At 52.2% G+C, this 9,985-nt stretch overlaps 2 protein-coding genes across 7 annotated transcripts in view; one reads left to right on the forward strand and one right to left on the reverse strand.

Annotated features, from left to right (window-relative positions):
- Nucleotides 1–3,152, forward strand: part of Hdac5 (histone deacetylase 5) — a 34,995-nt gene extending 31,843 nt beyond the window's left edge. For all 6 annotated transcript variants that reach the window (XM_085695843.2, XM_085695844.2, XM_087909936.1 and 3 more), the window contains 7 exons: nt 1,022–1,141; nt 1,402–1,499; nt 1,661–1,779; nt 2,167–2,300; nt 2,555–2,639; nt 2,775–2,940; nt 3,028–3,152. In XM_085695843.2, coding sequence (XP_085551969.1) covers nt 1,022–1,141; nt 1,402–1,499; nt 1,661–1,779; nt 2,167–2,300; nt 2,555–2,639; nt 2,775–2,940; nt 3,028–3,067 — 762 coding nt within the window. In that variant the 3' untranslated portion in view covers nt 3,068–3,152. The remainder of the gene's footprint in view (nt 1–1,021; nt 1,142–1,401; nt 1,500–1,660; nt 1,780–2,166; nt 2,301–2,554; nt 2,640–2,774; nt 2,941–3,027) is intronic.
- A 1,599-nt stretch (nt 3,153–4,751) lies between these two features.
- G6pc3 (glucose-6-phosphatase catalytic subunit 3) lies at nt 4,752–9,187 on the reverse strand. Its single transcript, XM_048445778.3, has 6 exons — nt 8,841–9,187; nt 7,002–7,108; nt 6,360–6,450; nt 6,044–6,162; nt 5,696–5,837; nt 4,752–5,498 (listed from the first exon to the last, which is right to left on the reverse strand). Exons 1-6 carry the CDS (start codon nt 9,056–9,058, stop codon nt 5,135–5,137), a joined length of 1,041 nt encoding a protein of 346 aa, XP_048301735.1. The 5' UTR covers nt 9,059–9,187; the 3' UTR covers nt 4,752–5,134.
- Nucleotides 9,188–9,985: the final 798 nt, after the last annotated feature.

The raw sequence follows: 9,985 nt of genomic DNA on the forward strand, positions 1-9,985 counted from the left end.
GGCTTCACATGTTCAGTTTATATCCTTCTTGCTTCATCATCAGACAGGTCCTTTTTTGTTTTGTTTGGTTTTGGTTTTTCAAGGCAAGGTTTCTCTGTGTAATAGTTCTAGCTGTCCTGGAATTAGCTCTGTAGACCAGGTTGGCCTTAAACTCACTAAGATCCGCCTGCCTCTGCCTCTTGAGTGCTGGGATTAAAGGTGTGTGTCACCACCGCCTGACTCATCAGGCGGGTCCTTTCATTCAGTAGGGTGGTTCCTCCCCAGTGTGTTTTTAGCCTCATTTACCGCATCTTCCCCCTAGCAACCTCCAACATCCAGATGATTTCCTCCCATGAGCCATAGGGACGGGGTGTGACCACTACTACCAGAATCTATTTTTCTCCTTGCCCTTATCATTGGGGCTGCTGTGTGCCAGGAACCTGACACTGTGCTGCTCACAGCCACCTCTAGCAGTGCAAAGTCTTCCTCTATTCTCTAAGTGAGGACATTGTTTGGGTTACTTAGCAAAGAGGCCACACCTCTGCTCCTGAGGCTGTGGGTGTTCCTCAGCCCTCTGTCACCATGGGGAAAGTGAACATACCGCTCACTGTGTCTGACCAGCAAAGGTAGAATTTTTGAAATCCAATTTTGGTTTAAAAACATGTATTCAGGCATGGTGCACAACTATAATCCCAGCACTCAGGATTGAGAGTTCAAGGCTAGCCTGGACTACCTAGTGAAACCCTGTCTCAAAATAAAACAAATTCACGTAAATGTTGGATCCTTCTTCAGAATTTATTTGCGTGTGTTAAATTTCTTACCAGACTGGGTTTCCCTTGCACTTCAGTGAAATGGGTTCTGCAGGGAGACAAACCATATCCATCCATGGCTGTAGAGCCTGGATTCAGTGTCACAGCCCTGGAGCCATTGGTGGGCTCGTCTTCAGAGCTAATGGTAGGGTGGGCGGGGAACAGGTGGCATGTTAGCCTTTGGACTAGAGCTTAGACTGGTGCCCCAAACACCCTCCACTTCTCCTCATCAGGACATTCACCATGGCAACGGCACCCAGCAAGCATTCTACGATGACCCCTCCGTGCTCTACATCTCGCTGCATCGCTATGACAATGGGAACTTCTTCCCGGGCTCTGGGGCTCCTGAAGAGGTACAACTCCTGGGCCTTCATGTCAGCCCTTCCTGGGAGGTAGCACACTGGGACCTGGCAGGATGGGACTTGGCAGGAAGCCACAGAAGCCCATTCATGGTGCTGGCCCATGTGGCATTCGAGGGCTCCCAGTGGGAGGACTACACAGGTCTGATTGCCAGCTGAGTAAAACAGGTCAATGGAGTGAGACGCTGGAGGCAGGGGAGGGGCAGTGCTTGCAATCCAGGGCGGTGATAGTAACCTCTCTTACCTTATGCCAGGTTGGTGGAGGGCCAGGCGTGGGGTACAATGTTAATGTGGCGTGGACAGGAGGTGTGGATCCCCCCATTGGAGATGTGGAATACCTGACAGCCTTCAGGTGGGGACTGAGAAGAGCCAGAGGAGGGGTGGGAGCCGGAGCTGGCAGGGGCAGCAGGCACTCAGTTGGGGTGGTGGAGGGGTATGGCCTCAATGGAGAACAGAGTGTGGCAAGGTTCAGCCTGGCCTCTGCTGGCATTAGCTTGGGCCATCCCTTTACAGGACAGTGGTGATGCCCATTGCCCACGAGTTCTCACCCGACGTCGTCCTAGTCTCCGCTGGGTTTGATGCTGTTGAAGGACATCTGTCTCCACTGGGTGGCTATTCTGTCACCGCCAGATGTGAGCCTACTAGGGGTCTGGGAGGGTGTGGAACACTGAGGCACATGGGACAGGGAATAAGTTGGCACTGCAGGGAGCAAGTCTAAGACTTGCTAGCTCTGCCCACCCTTCTGCCAACCCTGCCATGGGGACCGGCAGGTAGAAGTGGAGTAGCAAACAAGTATCTTCCACTGGAGCTCACTGGCCTTGACCTACTGGAAATGCATCTCATCTTAGCCTGTCCTCCACTAAGTTCACTGACACTTTGCTTCATTGTAGCTGTATTGGGGCTTAAGTCTGCTGTCATATTTTATGCGATTTGTCTCATTTATTTTTTTTTTCTTCTTCTTCTTCTGTCTCTTTGATACAATTTACCATTCATCCTTTTCTCTTTACTCCCATGCAAAGGTTTTGGCCACTTGACCAGGCAGCTCATGACACTGGCAGGGGGCCGGGTGGTGCTGGCCCTGGAGGGAGGCCACGACTTGACCGCCATCTGTGATGCCTCTGAGGCCTGTGTCTCGGCTCTGCTCAGCGTGGAGGTGAATGGGGGACAGAGAGGTGGGACAGCAGGTGGGGGCTGATGGGTCAGCAGGGATATCCACTTCCCTGGGTCCAGTGACCCCAGAGGATCCTTGAGGTTTGCCTAGGTCTTAGACTATTTGGCCAAGGAAGACTTTCTGATCAGGGCTTCCTCCCAAAAGCCCGTGCTTACCAGCACAGGAATGTCTGGGCTGCGTGGGGACAGCTGGAGAGCTAGGCATTGCTCTCTATCCCGCTCTCCTTTTCTCTGCAGCTGCAGCCCTTGGATGAAGCAGTCTTGCAGCAGAAACCCAGCGTCAATGCGGTTGCCACACTAGAGAAAGTCATCGAGATCCAGAGTGCGTGGGGACAGGCAGAGGGGCTCATACCTCAACCTGCCCAGAGGTCGAGGCATACGGGGAGTGAGGTACTAGGGCTAGCAGGTACATCTGGACCAGTCTGCTTTCCCTGATCCTGTCTGTCCCTCTCCACAGGCAAACACTGGAGCTGTGTACAGAGGTTCGCCACTGGTCTGGGTTGCTCTCTGCGGGAGGCTCAGACAGGTGAGACGGAGGAGGCCGAGACTGTGAGCGCCATGGCCCTGCTTTCCGTGGGGGCTGAGCAGGCCCAGGCCGTTGCCACTCAAGAGCATAGCCCCAGGTAGGCTTCTCACCTGGCATCCCCATGCCCCGGCCTAAGGTAGTGAGTGCTCTCTACTCAGTGGCATCCCTGTGCTTGTCCCCACAGGCCAGCAGAGGAGCCCATGGAGCAGGAGCCGACCCTGTGACACCCTGGCCCCCATTCCTCTGGGCTTCATCATTGTGATTTTGTTTATTTTTTCTATTAAAAACAAAAAGTCACACATTCAACAACGTGTGCTGTGTGGGTCTCTCAGCCTTGCTCCTTCAAGCTGCTCCAGCCCTCCCGCCCTCCCACCACATGGCCCAGGCCCCAGCTTTAGCAATCCCTTCCTTCTGTAGGGGGTGGGTGCAGTGTCCACGTCTCCCCTGTTGTTTCTCACCCCAGTTCTCTGTACTCTTTCCTACCTTGGACAGTACTCCCAGATAGTACCTCCAATTCTGGAGCTACCCGAGATGGGAACAGTAAGTTGGTGCCTTGGCTTCGGCTGGCTTTTGGGGAACGCCTTAATTTCACCTCCACCCCTCTCTGTCCTCAGGAGGAGGATCCACTACTAGTTAAGACACGGAGTGGAGTGGGGTAGGCTTCCACCCTATACTCCCCTTCCTTTCTGTCCTCCTCAGCATTCTGCAGACCCCTCTCTTCTCTGGCCTCAGCACTGCAGACGTGTGGGTCTTAGATTTGCAGCCAAATTTCTTGTTTCATACTCCCAGGAACCCAGAGGGTACAGAGGGAGCTGCAGCTGGGTTAGGAGGAGCCAGGAGGACCTGCGTACACAGGCAGGCTCTCCACTTTATCCTGTTGACCTCCCTGCGTAGAGAGGGGAGAAGCTGGACTGTGGGGGTGGGGGTGGGGCTTCAAGTTCACGCAAGCCCTTCTGATATTCTGGACCAGATTTCCTTCAGCCATCACCCTGAAGTGGAAGTGTAAGCGATCCTTTCTGGAGCCTTTTTGCTTTGAAGCCTGGAGATGGTGAAAGAGATGGTTCTAGGATGGACAGGGCTAGAACCCTGTCCAGAAGCCTAGGGCGTGGGGGCGAGGAAGGGCTCTCAGCAGGAGGGAGTTATGGGCTGTCCATCTTCTTTCCCAGTAACCCTGTGTCCAGAGGCTGGAGCGCACATGCACGGGCTTCCAGTGAATGTGGTCTAGCTTGTAGGAAACCAAAGATGGGAAGTGGCTCCTAGGGGGCCACCTCTTCCTCCCCTATACCACATTCTCTCTCTCTCCTTCCAAACCCAGGGCCCAGCAATCTGTTTACATATTATCCGATGGGGGCCTGAGCAGGGTTGAGGGAGCTGAGGAGTTATTAGTTTGCTGTGTGTTTGTGTGCTGTCTAAATCCTCCTTGCACTGAGCCCAGGCTCCAGGCCTCTCACTTTCCCTGGGGGATGGTCTTACTCTCATGTAAACCCACTCCTGCTCTGTCATGAATGAATGGATTCTCGTTTAAATATTTTGTATTCTGTCACACTGTGTCTCCTTGTGTAAATAAACTTGTTTGTGGCAGTGCCTTCTGGGAATAATGTCTGTTCTCTGGGTTCCCAAATGGAGTAAAAGTTCTCACTGCTGTCCTAACCAAAATGCTGTCTTTTCTTCAGCCTTGGACTAGAATTTAATCTGAGAAGCAGGGGACTAGGGTGGGAGCTCTCTGTTCTATTGGGGGGTATCCACTGTTGCCACCCTATCTCGAGAGATCTCTGCTGTGGCCTTGGCAGGGAGGAAGGGGAGGTCTCAGCTGAGTTCTCAACCCCCTTTTACTTTTGTCTTTGGATGGGGTGGAGGCTCCATTGGCAGGGATGGTCAGTGGAGACATGATCATGGGCTAGGAAGGAATCCAGAAGTTTCAAGAGCTTTATTAGAACCTTCCTGAGCTGCTGCCTGTGTCAGGAACCCAGCTCCCCATCCCCACCAAGCCTGCTGGTTTCTTTTTCCTTTCTTTCTTTCTTTCTTTCTTTCTTTCTTTCTTTCTTTCTTTCTTTCTTTCTTTCTTTCTTTCTTTCTTTCTTTCGTGGGAACCCTGGGGGAAGGCAGGAGACAGCCTCATTGGGAAACAGAGGTCCTTCTTTAAAAGGGGGCTAAAACTGCAGAACATGAGACAGAAATGCAGTTCAGTGTGAGCTGGCCTGCTTTGGAGCCCAGGGAAACTGCCTCTTAGAGTGTGGTGGTCGAGGAGTGTTGTCTTTGGGGCAAGAGAATGGCAAGGGAGGCAAATGAGATCAAGAGGAGTGAATGGGTGGTGATCCCTGGGCACTGAATGTGTGCACTAGCCAGGGCACAAGGGCCAAGACCAGGCAGGGCCAGAGGGTATATTTGAGGAAGTTGAAGATGTAGAAGAGGCTGATCTGAGGTGGGTGGCCCAGCCATTCCAGGATGACCAGCAGCCCAGTGGCCAGCAGAAAGCAGGCTATCTTCTGGCCATTTCCTAGGCGTGCCCGCCGTATCTGGGCATAACAGGGAGAGTGTAGAGCGATACCCATACCCAGGGCAGCTCCCGAGTCACGGCTCAGCGAGGCAAAGGGCCGGCTGTCCAAATGCACCCACTCGGGCCGCTCACACCACTTGGAAGCCAGGTTGATGGACCTGTGAGGAAGAAGAGTCTTTGCCAGGAGAGACTGGAATCCAGAGAGCCACTGGCTCACAGTCATCCTCCTTTGGAGGCCCTACTCATGTATTGACTCCACATATGTCTAGGAACAGTTCGTGTGTCCTTGATTGCCACCGTGAACCAGAGACTCACTATCAGGGCCCAGCTGCCCAGACTCCAAAGCAGGACTTACCAGGAGAGATCTAGGCCCAGTGTAAAGAGAGTCCAGTACATGAGGCTGGCCCCCAGCATGAGGGCCAGAGCGGTCAACCCATAGAAGCTAAGTTCTCGTTCCATGGGCACCCGGGGGGTCATCAGCCAGCCAAGGACAGCACCTAAAGGGATGCAAAACAGTTTCCAGATGTTGGAGGAAATGATCTTCCCCCCCCCATCTGCAGTTCATCTTGGGAGGAAAACTAAGACAAAGGTGAGGACCTCGAGGTTGGCTCTACAGAAGCTGGGAATTCTGGGAAGTTCCTAAACTACTCCTCCTACTGCCCAAGACATCCTCTTGGCCCACCGTGCTGCCCCAGTTGCTCACCACTTATCAGGCCGCCCAACACCTGGTGAGGGAAATGTGCTAAGAGGAAGACCCGAGAGAGGCCGACAGCCAACAGGAAGGTGCAGTAAGCCAGGCCAGGAATCACCCTTACCCAGGGGCTAGGAAGAAAAGAGAGACTGCTCAAAGGCTGAAGAACGAGCGTGATTTGCTTTCCTTCCGCATCCAAACACTTGCAGAGTTTGAACCGACACCCCCAGGACACCACAGCTCCGGTTCAGCTAATTCCCAAACTAATGCGCTGTGGAGCCTTTGAGGTCGAGGATGCTCCTACTGGTGGGCAATACCATGGTCATACCTGCGGGACCGAGAGGCCACCTGAGAAGAAATGGCTGTCATTATGGGCCAGAGAGCTGCTCCCGTGATCATGCAATGGCCAGAAGGGCTGCCTGCCGGGAGATCCAGAAGTTCACGGTGAAAAAGTAAAGGTGAAACCCAGGTGCCCCTGGTGATCCCTCAACACATCTGCCTCCCGTGGATGTGAAAACAGCTGGTCCAGTACCAGCCTATCACTCCCCCTGAGGCCTTTCTTTCAAGGTCACTGTTCTCAGGCTGCTGACTTGCTGAGACCCTGGCTTTGCTATGAGGTGAAGAGCCAGCATGAGGCATGCCACTCAACCTAGTCTTTCCCAGAGTTTGTTTTCTGGACCAATAACTGAGAGACTGGGCCTGTTTGGACCACCCTAGCTGAAGTATATGGAAATGTTTATTCAAACCTTATTTTTTAAATTATTTTTAATGTTTTGGTTTTTCAAGACAGGATTTCTTTTGTGAACAGCCCTCACTGTCCTGCCAGGTTGACCTTGAACTCACAGAGATCCATCTGCCTCTGCCTCCCAAGTGCTGGGATTAAAGGCATTGTGCCACCACTGCCCGGCTTGTATAGTTTATCCAAACCTTAACCACACCAGGAATGGGAGGGGGTTGGAACTTTTCCCACCTGGACCGGTCTCACAAGAAGATGGGAACTGGTGAACCTGGATCGGAGTCTGGCTGGAGTATCCAGACTCATGCACCCACCAAAAGGGCCTGTCTCCAAACAGAAACCTAGAAGACAAGATAGGAGACCATATGATATACACACAGTGCTAGAGGAATCCAGGGAGCAGCAGGAATCAGGAGGCCCTGCCGGGTGCACTCAGAAGGGCACTGATTCTAGCTATTATCTTACCATGACTTTCTACTTTAAAACAGAGAAGCACATATTTTCCTTTTAAAGGGATATGGATGCCAGAGGTTGTAGAGAGACTGTGTGTGTGTACATGTGTTCTGAGACATGTGACCCACTCTTATACCTCCCACTGCATGGCCAGCTCTTCTTAGGACCTGGCCTTCCTGACCATCTTCTCCGTCCCTGTCCCCCTCTCAGGTCCCTGGTTCCAGCCTGAGTTACCCACTCCTGAATTATATAGGTGAAACTGGGAGGAGGGAATGTACAGAGGAGTCTGAGAAAAACTACAGACAACACCCCTACCCCCCAAATCCAGCTCCCTTGGCCTAGCAGGTGCTCGTCTGGACTCTAGAGCACCCAACATAGACAAAGCTGCTCTGGCCAGAAAGAGAAAAAGGGGAGAGCAGGAAGGAAAATGCTGGGGGGTAGGGTTGTTCAGAAGAGACTTTCCTTTTCCCCAAAAAAACTTAGCCTCAAACACAGCAAGTGTTGACCACAAAGCTATAAAATGAATATGAGGTCAGGCATGCTAGTGTATGCCTGTCATCCCAGCACTGGGGAGACCATCATTCTGGGTTAGGTAGTGCAACCTTGTTTCAATGGTGGAGGAGGAGAATTAGGACTTTCATACTTGAGCACAGACTCCGAGGGAGGGGAGAGCAAAAAGTCTAGGATGGGACCGTTAGACCAGAAGGAAATGATTAGACAATTTCTTTTAGGGTTACAAGTAAGGATGAAGCCCTTGTGGATAGGGCGGGAGGGAAGGGGGACTCCTGGTCTGCTTTCCAGTATGTCACCCTAGTCCATTTAGTGCCTCCTTATGAGCCCCCACTTCCTACTTTAAGGCTGGGGTCAGGGCATCAGCAGCTGAGGTGGAGCTGCGTGTCCAGGAATTCCCCTCCATACTCCAAAGACAAAACAAACCAACAAAGTGACACAAATAAACCCCAAGCGCTGCAGGAGGTCCAGTACTATCAGGCTTCTAAGAATGAGAAAAGTTGTATTAGTAACTGCTGGAGAAAGAACTGCTCCCTGAAGGGAGGGGCAAGACTTCCTTTTAGTCCCTAAAGTTTGGTACCTCTTAAACTTCACTGGGGCACTCTATAACCAGGGGGCCTTGTTAAAATGCAGATCTGGCCTGGAGTCTGAGATTTTGTATTTCTAGTAAGTCTTCAAGCATTGCCTATGCTTTTGAGCCCGAACCAGGAACCGCACCTTAATTTACAAAGCAGCTGCTGCCTAGCACAACGTCAAGCAAATGAACCAATGAGTGAAACCGGCAACTAAGAAAGAAGACTTTCGGCTACCTAAATTTCTGGCAATAATTGCTACAATGTAAATTTCAACTACAACTAAATTTGAAGTTTTGCAATCGGAAGGTCGGAGGCTGTATTTGCAGTTGAACACGCCCCTTAAGACATTTCTCTGATCGGGACAGTTCGAGGATGGGTAAAGTGTGGTGAGGTCTGCGGTCAAGATCTAAAGAAACTCAAGGTGAAAGCTAGGCCCTAAGGGATAAGGGTGGCATTGGCTTTGAGGTGCCTACTAGAGGGAAATCAGGGCCTCAGAAGGGTAGGGGACCAGGATGCCTGAAGCATCTCATCTTACCACTTGAAGACGAGGTTGAGCCACTCAGTAATGAAGGTGATCCAGAGCACGGAGATGCCCAGTCGGCGAGAGGCGTAGTAGGCCGCGGGGAAGAAAAATGTAAAGAGGTTCTTGGGATCTCCCAGAAAGGTGACCCAGAGCCACGTATTCTCTAGCCCGGGAAGCCGGTTCTGCAGCGCTTCAGCCATCGCGATGCCCGCGGTCAGCGTGGACTCCATGGTGAATCAAGGGCCCGTCACGCTGGGGTCCTTTGTAGGGAGCAAACGGAGGAGCCCTGGCAAAACCAAACAGCTACCTGCTAGCCCTCTAGATCGCCCCCCCACTCCCGTTTTCTCGCCCCGGGACCCGCCCTCCCCACTAGGGGTCTAAACCAAGCCCCGCCCCCGTCCCGCCCCGCCCCGTTCCCCCGCAGCCTCTGGCACACGCCAGTTGGGTTGGTGGCCCGAACTGTTTCCTACGGCGCTCTATCGCGGCCTTCCTCTCTACTGGACAGCGGAGGGGACAAATCTTTGCGAAGGCGTTTCCTCGGGGGCCCCACGTGGTCGCGGTTGCCAGCACGTGGGCTGCCGGCGTAGCGAAGAAACCCGCTGCTGTTCCGGGTCAGGGAATAGATGAACCTGGGAACCAGCGGTGTGTCCCGGTTCCTTGTTCTGCTGCTGAGAAGGCGGTTGTCTAATCTCCAGGGTCAGGGTATCTTCGGAATCTGACATCTCTTCTCCAACATCTTTACCCACGTCTCTCAACTCTGCATCATTTGGAGAGAAAGGAGTCAAATTGGAACGCCTTGGTTTCACACACCCTTTATCTATTCTGTCTCTAGTTCAGGATTCTTCCACCCTACTTCATCTTCATCTTGATTTTTGGACGTCTTTCCTCAGGAACCCAAAGCTTAGCATGTGTGTGTTATGTGCGAGAAACTTGCCTTGCCCTCACCTCTACCACCCTCCTGCCATTCAAAACCCCTCGCTGGGCAGATAAACCAAGAGATCATAATGGGAAGAGGAAGGGTACAATCCTACAGTTTTTGAGATAATTTGGAGGGACACAGATCACAACTCTTCTAGGGGAAGTTTGCTTAGAGGTAGAGAAACAAGCCTATTGATGTACCTCCTTGATTCTTTCTTTCTTTCTTTTTAGTTTTTTTT

Source organism: Myodes glareolus, chromosome 9 (assembly GCF_982192425.1).
Source record: "Myodes glareolus chromosome 9, mMyoGla1.1, whole genome shotgun sequence".
Taxonomy (NCBI): domain Eukaryota; kingdom Metazoa; phylum Chordata; class Mammalia; order Rodentia; family Cricetidae; genus Myodes; species Myodes glareolus.

Bases quoted from the DNA above. Each gene is read 5' to 3' on its own strand.
- G6pc3 (XM_048445778.3), bottom strand. From the start codon at position 9,058: ATGGAGTCCACGCTGACCGCGGGCATCGCGATGGCTGAAGCGCTGCAG. The intron at 7,109-8,840 runs GTAAGATGAGAT...CTTGTCTTCTAG, and splicing joins CTCAACCTCGTCTTCAAGTG to GTTTCTGTTTGGAGACAGGC. The intron at 6,163-6,359 runs GTATGACCATGG...TTTTCTTCCTAG, and splicing joins GTGGCCTCTCGGTCCCGCAG to CCCCTGGGTAAGGGTGATTC.